Genomic DNA, 21,743 nt, shown 5'->3' on the forward strand with positions numbered 1-21,743 from the left:
GGAGGCTCACACTTGTTATTAGTACATGTAATTCACGTGTTGCGCTAAATGACTGTGGATGTTCTCCACGCACCATACTCTGGCACTATCTAGTGGTTAGTCATGTTACCTCGAGAACAGTCACTTATCGAGTTCAACTGTTCGTGACAATGAACTGAGCTTCGACTGTTTTGAACCTTCAGTGTTAAGAAGCATCTCGCATTGAATTTTGATCCTGGGTGATCAAATCACGATCCGGCTACAGGCCGTGATGATTTGATGATGATTTGATGATGATTTTTAAATGTCTTGTTTTTGGATTTTGATCCTGGGTGATCAAATCACCATCCAGCTATATGCCGTGTTGGTTTGATGATGATTTTTAAACGTCTTGTTTGTAAACTGTAAGTAACATCGTCAGTCTTCCCTTGGTGCCTGGATAAAATTCAAGTAAGGTCTACATACTAATTTTTTTGAACTGTCGCTGTGATGTTTGGACTGTGTACGTCAAAACTGTAATTATGGTGAATCTATGTTACCTTGGTGATCAAGAAATTCCGGTGGGCAGAAAACTGTAAATGTGTTCAAAATCGCTTAAATCCTTTCGAACATAAATTTATCATAAGATATGTAAATTTTTTTTGCTATTGGCTTTATGTCGCACCGACACAGATAGGTCTTACGGCGACGGTGAGTCAGGAAAGGGCTAGGACTGGGAAGGAAGCGGCAGTGGCCTTAATTAAGGTACAGCCCAAGCATTAGAAATGTAATTTGGGGGCTTTCTTTATTATTATAAAACAAGTAATCAATGGTTTCGGTAACAGGTATAAAATTTTGTTGGATGATATATTGTATGAGGTTGTCTTTGTGGATGTTACTTGATAACTGTATTATCTTGGGATGACTATTTCTTTTACTCTGATTCGATGGTGGTATCTCTTTTAAAATTATATTTTACTCCTTAAATACCACCAAAAACTAATTAAAATAAATGAGTTGAAAATAATTTCTTGTGGCTAACTCGGGTCATTATATGGACAGCCATGTTATTTTCCTCAGATCACGTGATCTTGCTGCAATGGCAGCGTATTGTAAACTGTTTGGGGGATGTGTCCTTTGTTTGAGAGGTTGACATTTGATATAGATGTTGATTCCCATAGGGAATTGTTCCAAATGAGTAAATTTATAATACCAATATAAGTGGTCTGTTATTGGACATTATAAATTTTCCAGCTAACTCATTCCTGGTTGCCAGCGTTTCGCTCCAGTGTGCTAAGTTGGGCTCATCAGTTGGTAAATAGCACACCCACCAAGACACATGGCTAGTGTATACCGTGGGGGCCACTGCGTAGACTACTTGGAGCCACCAGCAGGGCCAATGCACTGTGAGAGACTTTGTCTCATTAAGAAAAATTGATGCCTGTCTAGCCATCAGGTGATATAGATGTTGATTCCCATAGGGAACCTGGAATATTTGTCCCGAATGAGTAAATTTATAATACCAATGAGTTAGCTGGAAAATTTATAATGTCCAATAACGAACCACTTATATTGGCATACCTGCCAACTTTTGAAAAGGGCTATAGATGTTGATTCCCATAGGGAACCTGGAATATTTGTCCCGAATGAGTAAATTTATAATACCAATGAGTTAGCTGGAAAATTTATAATGTCCAATAACGAACCACTTATATTGGCATACCTGCCAACTTTTGAAAAGGGCTATCAATAAAACTCACGCGCGACAAAAAATCTAACGATTTTCGATGTTCCCCGGCTTGACGAAAATAACAGTACTACTGGGCTACAAAATACAAGAATTCATGCTTTAAACAGGATACTTCAAAGAAATTATATCTACTTACAATGATTTGTAAATGAATATAACAATCAAGAAAAAATCCATGTTAAACAGCAGCAGGCGTCGTGAATATTAGTTTGAAGCATACATAACAGGACTTCCTTGATAAATTAAGCACATATGCGATAACTGAAAAAGGCTTTACATAATAAAACTCGGTTAACGCAACACAGGCAAAAAATAATATAATACACACTACAAATCAAACGCTAGTTCGACTTGAAAGTATTAGTTGTGGCTTTTTTAGCTTCCTGCAAAAAGTCTTGAGAAAATGTTTTGTCATAACAAGAACCAGAACTCCTGGTCTTCAAAATAGAAATAGACTCCAGAGATTCATTGAACATGGATGATCTGAACACTGTTCTATTTTTCTTCACAAGGCTGAAATCAGGTTCACATTCTGCATTGCTATGGGGTATGGTGAGAATAGGCAGCATTACTCTAGAAATTCAGTTATACTTAAGAAGTCCATCGGCTCCATGAATTCTTGATATTTGTGCCCAAATGGAATTGTTTGCAGCATCGTGATTTGCAACCAAAGTGTCATCAACCTGAACTCATTCACCACCTCATCTGTAGTTTCATTCTCTTCCTTGCATAACATGATAGGAAACCTTTCCAAGAATAAAACGAATGGAAGAAAACTGTGCATCTTACATTTTGTCTAACCTACCAACTAGAGCATGCTTTAACACATCAACCTTGAGTGGAAACGTGTTGATGATGTAGTCACAGGCAGTACAAAAGTAGTTTCTCACTGATGAAAAGAAATGTGATTTATCTGTATCCTGGAGATCATTCACTATGTTGGAAGTCTGAATGTCAATAACTAACTCACGATCACCTAAATCGTTGCATCCACCATGTGCAATATTAATATCACACCCACATACCGTGCAAAAGGCAAATTTTTCTCCCTTTCTTCATTTTAGTATGCACGTAAAATCAACAGAATATGATTCTTTAAATGTCTGGAAGTACTGTATCTTGCCGGACTTATTCACGATGATCTACAATAGGCATATAGCATATGAAAATGTCCGAGAACAAACTGAAACATCGAAAGGAACCTGGACCACTGAACGTCATATAAAATTATAATACAAACACTCAAGGCAGTAAAACACTTCATTAAAACATGTCAAAGCACACAAAGTCTTAAACAATTAAATGAACATGACGCCAACCTCGTGAACAAGGAATATGCACATGGTAAAAAACGCACACGCACACACACGTGGAACAAATGTAATCATTATTCTTCTTCTTTATAACTTAATGGGGTTCACTAACAGCGGTATACCCAGTCACTGGAACGAATGTAATTAGTCCAATGAATACAGGAAGCTGCGAAGCACAAAGTTATAACAAAAAAACTCAAACACTTCAAAAAAAATATCATAACCTTAGAAGGCCAAAACATTCTTGATTTTAGTATGTACAGAAAATCAACAGAATATGATTCTTTAAATATCTGGAAGTACTGTTCATAAACAAAGAACACCACTCGCATGGTCAAAGAATATAGGATAAATCCCAACAAGCGAACAGAGCAGAACAAAGTAGTTTCGGAGCAGAGCCTGTCGACACCTAAGATTCACATGAAAGAACTGTTATCCTGGCTTTAAATTCAATTCCAATAACGACACAAACATCAAATGGTTAAAAATACCAATCATATCAAAGAATGAGTAATCGACTATCGTGGAGTTGCCTTCGACCAAGACCGAGCGTGCTTCGACCAACGCAAACAATCGATTGTACAGAAGTGGAGCGATTTTCGAATGTTGTTTGAAATTTTTGTCCACAAAGTCGTAAAATGACACTGTCCATCCGTAAAACTGTAAAATGCTGCAATTTCCGTACATTTTAAGGATAAACCGTAAAAGTTGGCAGGTATGTATTGGTATTATAAATTTACTCATTCGGGACAAATATTTCAGGTTCCCTATGGGAAATAACATGTATATCATCTGATAGCCAGGCAGGCATCAATTTTTGGTAATGAGACAAAGTCTCTCATAATGCATTGGCACTGCCGGTGGATCCAAGTAGCCAACACAGTGGCCTCCACGGTATGCACTAGCCGTACACTTGTTGGTGGGTGTGCTATTTACCAACTGATGAGCCCAACTTAGCACACTGGAGCAAAATGCTGGCAAACAGGAATGAGTTAGCTGAAAAATTTATAATGTCCAATAACGGACCACTTATATTGGTATTATAGGTTGACATTTGACGTTCGACCATTGAGTCTTAGTTCGACTGTTCGATGGTTATGGATTTCGTTTTGATTTGGTGGTTGACCGAATCTGTTATGTGATATTGAGTTTCAATTGAATTGCTCCTTTGAAAAATATTTATTTTGTTTCTCCCTTTAAATTTCAAATTCATTCTGCTGTTGCATTATATACTGTATGCGTGTTTGTTGTGCGACTTATGCTTGATGGCATGTAATTATCCATCCTAACTTACTAATTACATTTGAGGGACTCACATAGAGATTATTATTTGCTCAATTAATTAATTAAAACTAATTCAGCTGATTCATTTTGAATTGCAATAATTTAGTTTGAAACCATTTTCTCTTAATTTATTAACTGGTTATATACCAATTTATGTAAAGATTTTCAATCACCATTTTAATTTGGTTATTGCCTAGGTCGACTGACATTTTATTTTAAAACAATCATCTTTCCGTAATTAAAGTTTCAATATTTTTCTAAAACGGGTGTTCTAATTACAGTCAATTATCAACTTCTTAATGTTTTAATTTAATCTGCCTAACCTCTTTTGGCCTGGTTGTTTGTTAATTATCACAACAGTTTTTTTTTTGGGACTGGCTTAAGGTAAGTGTGCTTCCATTCTCTTGTTTATTTGTGAATTTGGTTTAATGTGTATGTCCCATGTCGTGTAACATCTATCACTTGTGTATGTCCTGAAGATACACAATAGATATCATAGAAATTATGTTCATTATGAATGATGCATCACTGGTAAACAAATAGCCACGTGGCCTCTAAAATTTATTAACAAAATAATTCTCATTTGTTACATCTAAAAGAATTGTCTGGATCCATAGCAGCGATGTCTGGTAATAACTTTACCAGTACAGCAAGAAATGTGGAGGCAATGGAAATCACATGCCCTATAATAAGTACGTTTGAAGTTTTAGAAGCTTTCTACTTAAACTTAAAAGTTGTGACTAATATTGGTGCAACGCAATTAGTGTAAAATCTATGACGTTGGCAAATAAAACCACATGAAGGACAAAAACTATGTTCTAATATTAACTCTTATAAGCTCAGTGAGCCGATCTATCGGATCGAGTGGTATTGCTTAAAACACTCAGCACGCCGATCTATCGGCTTTGTGTTCGGATGGCTGTCTAAGTACCTTAATGGACTCCCAGATGTCAGGAAAAGACATCAATAGTAGCTTTTGGATTTAGTTTACACTTTTCTCGAGAGATAGAGATACTAAGCTCACCTGTTTGGAACAAATGAAGTTATCAAACCACGCATGTTCACCGCATGGCGAGTTGAGGTGTGTTGCTTGCGAGTACAGTCTCATTTAAGCTTCAAAATACGTGTTTTCCTTCGTTTTATTGTTTCCATTTTAATAATAGATTATTGTTTATTATATTTTCTTTATATTCTACATTTATCGGTGTTCTCAAGTGAATTTAACATTTCATGTTATTAGATTTTCATGCCACGAGTAGGCCTAACTTTTTTACATGGCTGGGCCAAGTTCTAGGCTAAATAATTCCGATGTTTTGGATTATTTACATGCTTTAGACGATGACAGTGACATTATAGCCGATATTGATTCGTATTTCAGTCCAACTCATTGGCTGAATGATCAGCGTTGAGGCCTTCGGTTCAGAGGGCCCGGGTTTGATTCGCGGCCAGGTCGGGAATTTTAATCGCCATTGATTAATTCTTCTGACCGGGGGCCTGTGTGTTTGTGTTTGTCCCGACACTTTCTTCTTCATATTCAGACAACACACTACACTACAAACTACCATGGTAACATGCGATAGAGATTACCTCCCCACCTTATAGGGTTGGCATCAGCAAGGGCATCCGGCCATAAAACACGAGCCAAATCCACATGTGCGACACAGTTCGCACCCGCAACCCCACAGGTGTGGGAAAAGCTGTAGATAAAGAAGAAGAGTGATTCGGATTTTACAGGTACTGATGATAGGAGAATGTTTTCCAAAACACAAATGCTGACTCCGGAAGGTACGTGTACAGTTCTTTACGTCAGGTGCTATAACTCATGACTAAATAAGAATACAAAAAACAAAATTATATCATGTTATACAGAATTACATGCTCTTATTTTCAGAATGACTGAACAACAATAACACTAAAGAACATATTACTTTTTTAGTATTTGAAAACCGATTTTTATTTTTTGTAATATATTTTCAAATTTCAAAATTTATTTTGTAGTAAAATATGCCATGAACAATTTTGGGATTTTTTTCCTAAAACGATATTAAATAGTGTACTACTGTGATTATTTTCAATTTTGTAACTGGGGATTTCTTTATACGGCAATTTTTTACATTTTAGCATGCATAATCATGAAAAATGGCCTGAGTGTTTTGGGCTTGACTGGTGAAAATAGTCTGAGAGCAAAAGGGTTAAATAATATATTTCAGATTTAGAAGGTCTACATGACATGTCTTCCATTAAGTGGAATGTAGAAGATGATCTTCAAGATATACTGAACTCTCATAAAGAAAGAGGGACACCAGAAACCGAAGATACATCTAACGATGATACGAAAACTGTGAGTGAGTCCAAAACGTCTGTTGGTAATCCTGACTTGCGAAATGTAGGCGCAGAGAAGAGACTCAACCGCAAAGAAAAAGAGAAATCACATTCAAATAGAGTCTTTGGCAACCCTTACTTAGGCTTACAGCAAAAGGCTAAAATAATCACAAAAGAGGCAAGAAAATTAGGTAACAGATGCAAACAAAGAATTTATAAAGAAGATACAGAGCACATTCCTTTGCAATACAATCAACGAGGAGCACGGATGTCAATTGTTCAAAGATTTCTGGCAGATTCCATCCTGGGCTGAAAAGAAGGCATACATCAGAGGGCTTGTCACTACCACTAGGAATGTTCTCAAGGAGGCACAAAGAAACTGCAGACGACATCAAACGAAAGAACACAGGCCATGATATATACAGTAGAAGTCCGTATAGTGACAATTCATAGCAGCAAAATATTTACTCACTATAGCGGATTGTCGTTATACCCGATTTTTGTATAAAGGTCGGAAAAACCCTCACACATATTAAAATCAGAATGAAAAGGCAATCAATTTGTTCAAAACTCGCGTTTCTGCAGATGGTATCCGCACTACGGCTTACTTTTTTGTTATTTTTCGTGAAAGTGTGAGTTTAATTTCATTCTGAAAAAATTATAGTATGGTACCGTATTTCTCCGAATCCAAGAGGAACAACACTTTTTCTTTCAAAAATTTAAATCAGGTTCAAAAAGTGCTTTGTAAAATCATATGAATGCCTTTGTTGTACAGTACGCATTTTATTGTTTCCATTTTAATAATAGATTATTGTTTATTATATTTTCTTTATATTCTACATTTATCGGTGTTCTCAAGTGAATTTAACATTTCGTGTTATTAGATTTTCATGCCACGAGTAGGCCTAACTTTTTTTACATGGCTGGGCGAAGTTCTAGGCTAAATAATTCCGATGTTTTGGATTATTTAGATGCTTTAGACGATGACAGTGACATTATAGCCGATATTGATTCGTATTTCAGTCCAACTCATTGGCTGAATGATCAGCGTTGAGGCCTTCGGTTCAGAGGGCCCGGGTTTGATTCGCGGCCAGGTCGGGAATTTTAATCGCCATTGATTAATTCTTCTGACCGGGGGCCTGTGTGTTTGTGTTTGTCCCGACACTTTCTTCTTCATATTCAGACAACACACTACACTACAAACTACCATGGTAACATGCGATAGAGATTACCTCCCCACCTTATAGGGTTGGCATCAGCAAGGGCATCCGGTCATAAAACACGAGCCAAATTCACATGTGCGACACAGTTCGCACCCGCAACCCCACAGGTGTGGGAAAAGCTGTAGATAAAGAAGAAGAGTGATTCGGATTTTACAGGTACTGATGATAGGAGAATGTTTTCCAAAACACAAATGCTGACTCCGGAAGGTACGTGTACAGTTCTTTATGTCAGGTGCTATAACTCATGACTAAATAAGAATACAAAAAACAAAATTATATCATGTTATACAGAATTACATGCTCTTATTTTCAGAATGACTGAACAACAATAACACTAAAGAACATATTACTTTTTTAGTATTTGAAAACTGATTTTTATTTTCTGTAATATATTTTCAAATTTCAAAATTTATTTTGTAGTAAAATATGCCATGAACAATTTTGGGATTTTTTTCCTAAAACGATATTAAATACCAGATGCGAGAAAATATACACTAACCTCTGAAATCAATTATGCACTCTGCCATATCTCGCGGTTATCCCATTCTTACTTATTTGCAGTATTTAGCATTAAAATTAAGCGATCGCTTAATCAGCCTTTATTTTTAATGAGTTAACAACAGTTATCGGACATGTTATTTACGAATTTATTACGAAAATGTCCTCTTTCATTTCGAATTTTCTTTACAGAACAGCAGTCAACAGGTGTTACTAACCGACTCCAACATCGCCTTCGAATGTCGACGAGAGAACTCCATAGTGGAAATAGCGAGGAGACGATACCGAAGGTAATCGATCGCATGCAACATAATCGCTGGGGTGCATAAATATTGGTAATGGGAAAAATCACATGCGCTTAAGCGCTTGTAATAACGGATGCGTCAGTGATAGGGTTCTCACTGTAACCGAAGGATAATACACAGTTTAATATTGGAATTTTGAAGGGACAGAAAAAAAAAATTTGTTATGACGGGGTTCTCGTTATATGCGGTACTAGCTATAACAGACTTCTACTGTATTTAAGTAAACCTGATGGAGAATGTGTGCATGTTTGCTTGGAGTTTTACCCAAAGTTCCCAGCCATTATTGTCGAAAATCCATGCAAAAAATATACGTTGGGCCAACTTTTTGATCAAAATTACACGTTTTCAGTTCACAAGGAATGGTGAGATGAAAAAAACAAAACTCCGAGCTGCAAAACCCATTTCATGGATACGTTGGAAGAAGACAAAATTGATATTTACCTGCCTAGAAAAGAACAGTGTGACATTTGCTGTGCATATAAAGTTGGTCAAGTAGTAGAAGAAGAATTTCAAAGACACCTCCTGAGGAAAGACGAGGCTCGGGAAGCAAAGAACAAAGCTAAGGAGGCTGCTACTGACGATCATGTTGTGGTTACAATGGATCTTCAAAGTGTTCTTTTGTGCCTTAAATTGCTAGCATCCAAGACATACTACAGACAGAAACTTCAACTACACAATTTTACAATTTATGATCTAAGGAACAGTGATGTTACACTTTATGTATGGCACGAGGGCAATGGTGGTGTAAGTGCAAATAAATTTACATCCTGCATAGTTCATTTTATCGACAATTTGCCAGCTCTAACCATTGAGGTTACCTTTATTTCTGACGGCTGTAATGATCAGAATAGGAACAAGGTTTTAGCCAGCGCCTTAAGTAATACCACTAGATTTAAGAACAGTACCGTTGAACAACTATATCTGGAAAAGGGGCACACTATGATGGAATGTGATAGTGTTCATGCCACTCTGGAGTGCTACTTCTCTCCACCAATAAATTCACCCATGGATTATACGGCCAGAATGAGGCAAGCCAGACCCAAGAAACCATACAATGTGAAAACTGTCGACTTCAGTTTCTTTCAGGATTTTGAGCATAAATCAAACCTCCCATCATTATCGCCTGGAAGAAAATCTGGCGACCCTGTAGTGACAGATATCCACCAACTGCAGTACTTAGCTGATGGAAGAATAAATTACAAACTGCAACACACAGCAGAGTGGGAAGAACTTCCACAGAGGAGGAGAACGAGGTCTGCGTTTGGTGATCCACGCAGTTTGTACACTGCACAATTGGCAATCACAATATGTAAGTTCACTCATTTGACCGCGCCTTCTATGATAATCTCTCTGTAAAGCTGGACAAGTGAAAAGTTCGCAGAAGGGCACAGTGATCAAGTTGCACAGTATGAATTTAATAAAATACAATTAGGAAGCATTGATGTAATACAATTCAGCTGAATAAACTGTAATTAAATGTGTATTTGAGTAAAACTTCAACGTAATAAAAGCTTCAATCTTAAAGCGAAATCTCCTATGTGTAATTCCGTGGAAACCATTATCTCCTATGTGTCAATGTAATGAACAAAAATTAAATATGTGGTCAAATAATTTATGTAACTGCCGGTAAACAGTACAGGGTTATAAAAAGACAGGTAGAGAAGGGAACTAGATTACTTCAATTATGAAGGAAAGTATTATTATATGAAATAGTTTGTCTATCCTGAAAAAGTTGTTGTTTTGCACATAGGAGGTTTGTTCCCGGCAATGACGAAATACATTTGCAACTTTGTATCATGTTAAAATAACATCTTATAAGATTAGAGGCGTTTCATTTATTCAAAGAACAGGTGGTATATGATTTGAAGGAAGCTTTCTTCAGAACTATGAAATTAGGCATTTAGTAAAATAAGTAGAGTTCATATAACATGCTCTGTTATATAATGAAGTTGAATTGAGTCTATGGATTGACACCATGTCAACTTGTATTGAGTAATACTTGAAGTAGGGCTTTCTTATAGTTGCAAATATATTTTAATATGCTCACTGCCTTTTAAGATGTCCATCTCCTGCGCAATGTCTGCAATACACTCTCTGCTATCACTGCGAACCACTGAGTCGATTTTCAGAACATTGTCTCCTGTGGCTGACATTGATGGCCTTTCCCGTCTGATCAGCATCGCCCAAGTCTGTGTGGCCTTGTTCAGATTGCTGGCACTATTTCACAATGTTTGGACCTGACAGTGTATATGGTCCCTACACCACCATAATTTTATGGTGAATCTTTGTATAATTGCAATGTTTTGTCCACAAAAAGTATACTGTTATGCATACTTCAAATTTAGAGTACATTTCCAGTTGAGGTGATATTTCACTTGCATATTACAATGCACCACTTACAAGTACTACAGTACAAATGCCGCTGCAGGCAGCCATGGACATGTATTTTATTTGGTCAATGTGCTACACTTGTGCAATTATCTCACTTCAGGAAACATGTGTAACTTACAATTTAATGTCCCTTGTACATAAATTTCATCTCGGCTCCCAAAGAGCTCTTGCCCGCTTCCCTGTTTCATCAGAAGGGTGGGCTTCCACATTAAATGATTTTTAATTCATCAAAACTTTCCTATATCAAGACTGAAGATCTGTCAGGATAGTCCCTCAATGAGCAGAGATGCCCATCGCACACAAATTAACAGTAAGCAGGTCAGGGGCGGAGATACGATATAAGGTGAGGCAGAGTGAACCTTTCAAAGTTGACTGTAGGTTCCTAATGCGGGATGTCCTTTATACACTAACTAGCAAGATACCTGTGTTTCGCTACGGTATTATACTGAAATTTATAATTGAATGCTTACTGTTTTATATAAAATCTGCCAAAATTCGCGATCTGACTCGTTTTCTGAGAGAATCCACCAAAATTCGCAATCTGACCCGTTTTCTAATAGATTACGGCAAGTTTCCTTCCATTTTTCAATCTTTCTTTCCAGCAATCGATTTCGTACTTCCCAGGCTAGGTTCAGGTATTCCACCCGGTCAGATGGGTCCCTAAATCTTTGCCATCTTTCCCTATAAGCATTTTTAATACGGATCAAACCCTTCAGGAGATCCAGCGTTGTGTCTTCTTGGGTACCTTGGCGATACTGAACCCGCGGCCGGGCTGCATTCTTAGTCATTACCCGTCCAGGACCAGTTTCCAGCGCGGTCCGCACATCTGACGACGGTCCAGAAAATTATTATTATTATTATTATTATTATTATTATTATTATTATTATTATTGTTGTTCTGGACCCCACCACAGCAAGATGCAAGACCGCTACTTGGCGGTAAATTACATCTGCTGCCATTGTCATTGTTGAGAATGTGACCAGCACCATTGTCGCGGGTAGGCAAGTGTGCGGGATTTCTGGCGATACGAATGACATACTTCCGTGCATTATTGACCTTATTATAGAGGTGAACAATTGGACGGTCAAACCCATTCCTGTCGTTTATTTCAAATGTGTTTAAATTTTTATTTATATGCTAGGAGAATCTACTGTAATCTAAGAACGTTCTCTGAAGGAAAAGATGGCTCTTGAAAACGAACCCAGGAAAGATTAAAAATGATCGGTTTATGATCAGAATAAGTACATCGAAAATCTACAGCCTGTTTCCAGTCATTCGCTAGGGTCAGTAATGGAATGAATAAATCCCCCATCAAGCGGCGACAATAGGAATTGTACCGGCTGCCGAAACATGTTGCACTCCTCTGGGGCAATGATTAATGAATGACAAATGAAATTAAATTATACTGGACAGTGTTGCTGGAAAGAATGATGACAGGGAAAACCGGAGTATCCGGAGAAAAATCTGTCCCACCTCCGTTTTGTCCAGCATGAATGTCACCTGGAGAGACTGGGATTTGAACCACGGTACCCAGCTGTGAGAAGCCGGCGCGCTACCGCCTGTGCAACGGAGGCTCCTTATAAATATATTATGGACAGTAAAATCAATTGATCTCACCTCCTTTTACACCCCACTGCCGTTAAGTTTATTTACCCCCCCCCCAAAAAAAAATAAAGAAGGCGTGTTTCTTTATGTTTAAAGCAGATTCCAAACACCAATGTTCACGTCTATTACCTTCAGTTTTGAGATAGAAATAATTCACTATTTTTCACTTTCACACTCCCCACCCCAAGTAAATTTTCTGGCAAAAAATACTTTTTTCTTTAATAGTAAAGGATCTTCTAAATACCAATTATCATGACACTAACTTCTTCAGTTTTTGATTTGTGTCTCCTCATGAAAGGAATTCAACTCCTTTTCACTCCCCCCCCCCCCAAGATGATTCTCCCCGCCAAAACAGGTTTTTCTTTGTTTTTAAAGGAGATCCAAATACCAATTTTCACGTCTGTAGGCCCTAACAACTTTAGTTTTTATTAGATGTAAGTATTCTCATACAATTAAGTCAATTAATTTTTCAATTCTTTCACCTCCCCGCCCCCTCCCATTCATTGGATTTTCCGAGAATATGTGTTTCTTTACTTTTAAAGCAGATTCCAAATATCAAATTTCACATCTGTAATATCTTCATTTTTGACATAACAGTAGCCTAATTAAAAGAATTCAACACCATTTGCAGTCATTTTTAACCCCCCCTCCACCCAAGTGGTATTTCCGAAAACTAAATATACATGTTTCTTTATTTTTAATAGAGATAATAAATAGCATTTTTCACTTCTGTAACATGTTAAGTTTTTTAAGATATACTGTATAAATTCTCATTTTAAAATTTCATCCCCTTTTTAGTTTCCCTCAAGAGGAGTTTCCAAAAACAAATCACCTATGTTTCTTTACATTTACAGGAGATTCCAAATACCACTTTTTACGCCCGTAACATTCTACGTTTCTCAGATATTCTGTAGATATAGTCTTTCAAAAAATTCATCCCAATTTGTCACTCCTGTTTAACCGCCATTAATTGGATTTTCCAAAAACAAAAACAATACATGTTTCTTTATTTTTAAAGGAGATCCCATATACAAATTTTCAGGCCTGTAATATCTTCAGTTTATGAGATATATGTATCCTCATTAAAGGCATTCAACCCATTATTCACCCTTTTACACCCCTCCTATTGGGATTTACCGAAAACAAAAAAATACGTGTTCTTTATTTTTAAAGGAGATTCTAAATATCAATTTTTACATGTGCAAACTTTTAAAGTTTTGAGATATAGATACACTCATTTTTAAAATCCAACCCCTTTTCAGATCCCCCCCCCACTATTTGGATTTTCCAAAAGCAAAAAAAAAAAAAAAAAAAAAAAAATTCTTTATTTTTAAAGTAGATCCCAAATACCAAATTTCAGGTCTGTAATATCTTTAGTTTCTGAGATTTAAGTATCCTCATTAAAGGCATTCAACCCCTTTTTCACCCCACCCTATTGGTATTTTCCGAAAACAAAAAATACATTTCTCTTTATTTTTAAAGGAGATTCTAAATACCAATTTTTACATCTGTAAACTTTTAAAGTTTTAAAATGTAGATACACTCATTTTAAAAATTCACCCCCCCTTTTCACCCCGCCCTCCATATTTGGATTTTCCAAAAACGAAAAAATACCTCTTTCTTTATTTTTAAAGTAGATCCCAAATACCAATTTTCAGGTCTGTAATATCTTCAGTTTCTGAGATATAAGTACCGGTATCCTGATTGAAGGCATTCAACCCATATTTCACCCCTCCTATTGGAAATTTCTGAAAACAAAAAAATACATGTTTCCTTATTTTTAAAGAAGATTCTAAATCCCAATTTTTACATCTGTAAACTTTTAAAGTTTTGAGATAATGATACACTCATTTTAAAATTTAACCCCCCTTTTCACCCCCTTAGTGACAGAATATCCAAAAATCCTCTCTTAGCAAGCACCTACATCTTAATATGAATGTATCCCCAAAGTTTCATTTCTTTATGTCCAGTAGTTTTGGCTCGGCGGTCGGTCGGTCCGTTAGTCAGTCAGTCAGTCAGTCAGTCAGTCAGTCAGTCAGAACAAGTTATTTTACATATATAGATTATCAGTAAACAAATTAGATGATCTTCCAGAACAGTAACATGAAAATGCCCATCAGAATGCTTGACAAAAGATACGTTCTAGATGTTTCAGAGATCTCCATGGGGCTCACACAGAAGCCTGGGGAAGGATATGATATAAGGCAGCGAACAGTGACTACCTTTCTTTTTAGAGTTGTGTAGGGAGACTAATTACCTCGGATTAAGAAGAGGTACATCAATTGCTTTGATAATAAAATGAAATGGTGTATGGCTCTTTTAGTGCCGGGAGTGTCCGAGGACATGTTCGGCTCGCCAGGTGCAGGTCTTTTGATTTGACGCCCGTAGGTGATCTGCGCCTCGTGATGAGGATGAAATGATGATGAAGACGACACATACACCCAGCCCCCGTGCCAGCAAAATTAACTGATGATGGTTAAAATTCCCGACCCTGCCTGGAATCGAAGCTGGGACCCCTGTGACCAAAGGCCAGCATGCTAACCATTTAGCCATGGATCTGGAAAATTGCTTTGATACTGAATCATTTTAGAAATGTCAGTATCCTATACATAATACAACACAGTCCATCCAACTTGGAAAAGATGAACTTGACTTGACAGCAGTTTAATAGACACAAATTATTTTACACAAATTCTAGAAGTCTCTATATTCAACTACATTGTAAACGGTTTTTAAAAGTCACTCCTACACTCATAACTCAGCACTGGAGACCCGACTAGAGTGCTGTAGTAAGATGGGTTCTCAACTGTCCTAAGAATGCAGGACACCTCTATACCAGTCCATATCAAGACTTTCACATTCTCAGCAGCGTTTTCAAAGTACAATACACATTAAGGCCCAAAGCCCAAGCATCAGCTCTTGCACTGTGTCAAGTAAAATAGCATGCTCAACATAATATATCAGAAAGTGTTTCTCTCACCCATAAAAACAAAATTAAATAAAAGTACTTGAGAAAAGCACTCACCTGTTGTCGACCTAAGTCCTTAGCTACAGCTGCATTGTGGTCACAAATATCAGCCAATGAGCGCCCACTAAGAATGTATCGGCGTGCACATTCTTGGAACCAGTAACTTTCTCGAGGTATTTTGCATGTAAAGCGATGTAAGGTACTAACTGCATGGCAGAACTGTTCACTGTGAGAAGTTGGACCAGGAGACTTCCTGCATTTGGAAAATAGTAAAGTCATACACATTTTAAAAAAATGGCTAAAATTGTTAAGCATTTAAGTGGCAATCATGTATAGTATGAAATACTGTGGAAATTATTTTAATCCTCTTAAAAGATGTCCTCTCCACAGACAACTCGGTACATCAAGCACTGAGCACTTTGGCAAGCCTGCTTCAAGAGAAAACCCTATGTTTTATATACAGAAGAAGGTACTTGAGATTATAATTTTCTAGTTGCATAAGAACTACACTCACATGTTAGATTGTTCAGGAGATATAATATAGGGATTGACTTTACAGCCTATAGCACATCTGTACCTTAAAAGAGAGCATGGAGTCAGAGTATCTGCCTCTCACTCATACTCATATATCCTATATAATTAGCTCTGTCCTTTTTTAACCCCACAATGTTGCCATTTTCCTACAATCTGAAGCAGTAAATGAAATAAAATGATTGTGTGGTCTTAGAGAGAATTTTTGCTCTTTCTCATGTAAAGTTATAAAGAATTAATACAAGGCCTATTTTTCACAATTACGTTATTTTGGCGTGAATCTATATTTTTCCAGATAAATGACTTGTCATAAAAAAACAATGATCAAAACAGATATTTTTTCTTGGATTGCCTAATATTGATAGAAAATTTACTCATCCTTCAACAATAAATTTTACATAAGAAGAAAGCTATAATTAATTTTTATTACAAACTACTTGAAAATTCTCTGATGTTATCACATAAAATTCAGGCAGCAACTAACCTATTGTGTTACTGACTGTAAGTTGGTGACTAAGCGAGAAGGAATGTTTATTAATGTCCAAAATAGTTTTTAAAAACCATAGCTTGGTATCAGCTTTCATAAATAATTGCACTTCTCCCCAGCGCTGCAAGTCGCAGTCATGACTCAACTGAAAGTTTCACTTACTCAGGTGTTCCTTATCTGGTCTTCCCAATGGGAAGGGAAAGATTAAGTACTTCATCAGAGCTCTATGCTATAATATTAGGTTGCGGTGTTAAGTTCAACTGTGAAGTGAAGTGTTTCTTGTGTTCTTTATAAATTGTTATTTTTTATTATTATTATTATTATTATTATTATTATTATTATTATTATTATTATTATTATTATTATTATTATTATTATTCTGGGGTATCTGTGGAACGCAGAGGTGAAGGAAGGTGCGGGCTTGAATGGGTCTAACTACAATGTCAAGAATTGAATTAAAACTTTAACAAAGGTTATATTTCTTTAATTATTAAAAAAAAAAAAAATCCACAAGGGAAAAATAACAATCAGGTACAATGCCAATGTTGAAACCAGATTAGGAAAAATCCAAGATTCAGACCTTAACACTTTGGGCTTTACGCCCCTAGTTTTACAAGTTTACAAATGGAAGAAGAATTAATTAGTTACGGGCAGAAATCCCCTAATTCCAGAGCAGTTGCTCCCTAAATCATTGAGCAGTTGCTCCCTAAAATCATAACATCAAGCCTCCCAGAGGCACACTTTACAATTACAAAACTTGAAAAAGAGCTAACAGGCTCTCACGTCTCTAAGCCTACTCAAGGCAACATCAACTTGCAATTACTGGCCTCTCAAGGCACAATTTACAATTTGAAAATGATTTATACAGGGGTGTTGAATACCCAACCTACAGGGCCTTCATGAAAAAGGAACAGATTAAATAACTGGCCCAAATACAAAATGAATGGAGGCGAACTGCGTTCCAAGATAATGAAAACGTAGAAACCTACAGGGCTCTAGGCCGATGATACAGGGGCTATTCCCAAACCACAGGGGCGAAACGCTGGCAACCAGGATTGAGTTAGCTGGAAAATTTATAATGTCCAATAACGGACCATTTATATTGGTATGGTTCATGTTTGTGGGTTACTGTAGTCACGTCCTAGTTCGTGAACCATGGGCAACGGCTGAGTGGCCTAGTAAGTGGTCCTGAGAGTCGGGATACCAGTTGCTATGGAATGGGAGTGGGCATCTCGGACATATTCTGAGTCGTGGCCCTCCTTGTGCTCAGGCGGCTAGGACTATAAAATTCACCGGTGGTCCATAACCCGTTAGAGGAGAGATCCTCACTTGGACTATGTGCAAGTAGGGCAGCATCCTGCTTCATGAATTTACCGAGCTCAGAACACTTTAAGCAAGCCTCGGACCTATGGGAGTAATGGAGTAATAGGAGTAATGTGTGCTGATGCTAGGAGTGATGTGTCCGTGTATTCACCATGCGAGGGTGCAGATGAGGATGAAGTTGACAAGTTTTATGAAGCATTGAGTGACATCGTGGTCAGAGTCAACAGCAAGGATAGAATAGTGCTAATGGGCGATTTCAATGCGAGAGTTGGTAATAGAACTGAAGGATACGAAAGGGTGATTGGTAAATGTGGGGAAGATATGGAAGCTAATGGGAATGGGAAGCGTTTGTTGGACTTCTGTGCTAGTATGGGTTTAGCAGTTACGAATACATTCTTCAAGCATAAGGCTATTCACCGCTAGGGTTGGGCAGACCGGAACATTCACTTGTTCCGCAACATTAGGAACTTGAGGCGGAGTGTTTTGGTACAGAGTGCCGAGACACAGGACACAGGACTGTAACTGCGTCCTAGAGAGAACTTCGAGAGGCAACAGGACATGCTCCGCTTCAGCTGGAATGTGCCTGAACCGAACATGCTGTGCCAAGGCCGCACTAGATAGATTAGTTGGCCTTGGCTGTGTCTCCCTGTCGATACCGGCTGTGTGCCGCCCTGTGTTGGAGTGTCAACATTTTTTTCATCCAGTTATATCTTTAATTCCAAAGCGATGACCCGCATTTTTCTTGGGCTTAAAAGTTTCCTTAAAGTCCAAATTAATTTTTAACATCAATCCCCGAGAAAGTGCTGAGGGAAATTTTAGAGATATTGAAGAAAGTAAATGGAAGTTGAGAGGGAAGGAATTCGAAGTGCAGAGAGCATAAGGCATGGGACGCAGGCGAAGCTGCTAAAGCAGTGCAGCGCAGAGCAGATTTTTGTAATCCACACAAATCATTGCACCATCGCAAGTTGACAGACAGGGCAGGACAGAACAGAGCAGGCCGGTTCTGCACGTACTTCCGCCTACCACATGATGACTTCGGAACACGGTTTCCTGCGCACGTGTCACGCAATTAGGAAATGGAGGAGAAAATTACCACAGCCATTCAGTCTCACCATGTTTTGTAGGTACTATGTGAATCATGTGGACAGCAATGCAGTATGTACGTATGTATGTATGTATGTATGTATGTATGTATGTATGTATGTATGTATGTATGTATGTATGTTCGTGAGAAAATGGCTGAACAGAATTTAATGAAAATCGGTATGTAAATTCGGGGAATAAGGCACTACAGTCCAGGCTATAAATCATTTTATTCACGCTGCGTAACAAGGTAGTTTAGAGAAAGGCCCAAAATGTAATCCACCGAGCAAGTGGCCGTGCGGTTAGGGTCGCGCATCTGTGAGCTTGCATTCGGGAGATAGTGGGTTCGAACCCCACTGTCGGCAGCCCTGAAGATGGTTTTCCGTGGTTTCCTATTTTCACACTAGGCAAATGCTGGGGCTGTACCTTAATTAAGGCCACGCCCGCTACCTTCCCAATCTTCCACCCTTCTTCCGTCGCCGAAAACCTTTGATATGTTAGTGCGATGTTAAACAAACAGCAAACAAAAGAATGTAATCCTCATATATCTATGAAACAATCCATGACCCAAGTTCTCGCAACATATAGAATTTAAGACAAAGATCTAATGCTGATTATGGAGAGCATCATCGCCGACTCCGTCGCCGTCATCCATCATCACATTTATGTGAAGAGATAAATACGGAAAATCATTTATCATGTCTTGTCAAATATAAATGCAAACGCGTTCACAACAGATTGTCAATGTTGATTGATTTTAGTATCTTGTGTCTTGTGACAACTAGATGAAAATCTAGCAGTACATTTGTAAATACATATTTTTCCCTCTCCCCCACTGTGATCCTATTAATGAATTTACCATGCAAGTTGGTCGTGCGGTTAGGATCGCCTTGCTATGAGCTTGCATTCAGGAGATAGGGGTTTCGAACGCCACTGACGGCAACCGTGAAGATAGTTTTCCGTGGTTTCCCATTTTCACACCAGGCTAATGCTGGGGGAGGGGCTGTACCTTAATTAAGGCCTCGGTCGCTTCCTTCCCATTCCTAGCCCTTTCCTATTTCATCGTTGCCATAAGACCTATCTGTGTCGGTGTGACGTAAAAAATATAAAAAATAAGCATGAATTAAATTCTTTGCTTAGTCCATATGAACGCCGAACATCGGTAACATAGAAATATTGTTCAGTGTTGTAAACTGGCGAAGGTGGTTGTTTTTATTGTGATTGTCTTAAGCTGAATAACCGCGTTGCCATCAGCACAAGGGAAATTGTGAAGATGACTAACAAAATGAGAAAAATCGTGAATGCTTGAAGAAAAAGAAAAAAGAGCCTCTTTATACTGGATGCCCCAGTATCACAGAGTCTAAAGAAAACATGTTATTTCTGAAAACCGACGAGACCCTGCGTGGCAATGTGCGCTCACGTCCACTTCGCAATTTCGTAAGCTTCGCGCTGTTCTGCTCTGCTCTTCCCTGCTCTGAGGCCAACTGCTTCTCAATGTGCGTCCGGCCTAACAGCAGGAAAGTACAACAATGTATTCATCCAGTTATATTTTTAATTCCAAAGCGACGACCCATATTTTTCTTGGGCTTAAGAGTTTCCTTAAAGTCCAAATAAATGTTTAACGCCAATCCCCGAGAAAGTGTTGAGGGAAATTTTCGAGATATTAATTACTCACTAATTACAATACAGGCCATTACAATCAAGTGAAAATATTCTTGAACTGGTTACTTTTAAACACCTGCACTGCCATTGTAACCGTGTTATGTGTATTTTATACTGACCGGAAAAATCTTAACCTAATAGCAGCCTTTAACGTGATTATTGGGCGCGAATTTCAGTGTTCCAACTGTTCGTTCACGTTCCCTGCAGCTTTATGCTGGACCATGGCCATAACTACACGCAGGCACACAACACAGCACGTTCCGTACAGGCACATTCCCAGTTCCCACTGGCGCGGAGCATGTAATGTTGCCTCTCGAAGTTCTCTCTACACTGCGCAGTTACAGTCCCGTGTCCCGTGCGCCCGCTGCAGAGTAACCTAGTAGGCAAAGGGCAGTGCATAGTGGCGCTTCTGATGGGACAGCGAGTCAGCGTCTCCGGCTCGCTTGAGAATGATTCCGAACAATTGACACTCGGTGTTCTGGAACAGCGGAACATAACTGTGCACTGGCACCTTGTGCCGAAACAGGGACATAGTGCCCAACCCTATTCACCGCTACACATGGGAGGCTAGGGGTACCAGATCCGTAATACACTATATCTTAACAGACTCTGAATTCAGGAAATCTGTTGGGAATGTACGAGTTTTTCGCGGATTTTTCGATGATACAGACCACTATCTGATCTGTAGTGAACTAAGTATCTCTAGGCCTAGGGTAGAGAAAGTGAAATCTGTCTGCAAACGAATAAGGGTAGAAAATCTCCAGGACGAGGAAATTAGACAGAAGTACATGGATATGATTAGTGAGAAGTTTCGAACAGTAGACAGTAAGCAGGTTCAGGATATAGAAAGTGAATGGGTGGCATACAGGAATGCTGTAGTAGAAACAGGAAGGGAATGCCTAGGAACAACTGTGTGTAAAGATGGGAAAAGGCGAACAGCATGGTGGAATGATGAAGTGAGAGCAGCTTGTAAACGTAAAAAGAAGGCTTATCAGAAATGGCTCCAAACAAGGGCCGAGGCAGACAGGGATTGTACGTA

General features: G+C 38.3%; 1 protein-coding gene across 2 annotated transcripts in view; it reads right to left on the bottom strand.

Moving 5' to 3' along the window:
• The window catches only part of Wdr24 (WD repeat domain 24), a 347,230-nt gene that overhangs the window by 173,584 nt on the left and 151,903 nt on the right, over positions 1–21,743 (bottom strand). For both annotated transcript variants that reach the window (XM_067141743.2, XM_067141742.2), the window contains exon 8: positions 15,676–15,871. In XM_067141743.2, the coding sequence (XP_066997844.1) occupies positions 15,676–15,871 (196 nt within the window). The remainder of the gene's footprint in view (positions 1–15,675; positions 15,872–21,743) is intronic.

This window comes from Anabrus simplex, chromosome 2 (genome assembly GCF_040414725.1).
Source record: "Anabrus simplex isolate iqAnaSimp1 chromosome 2, ASM4041472v1, whole genome shotgun sequence".
NCBI lineage: Eukaryota > Metazoa > Arthropoda > Insecta > Orthoptera > Tettigoniidae > Anabrus > Anabrus simplex.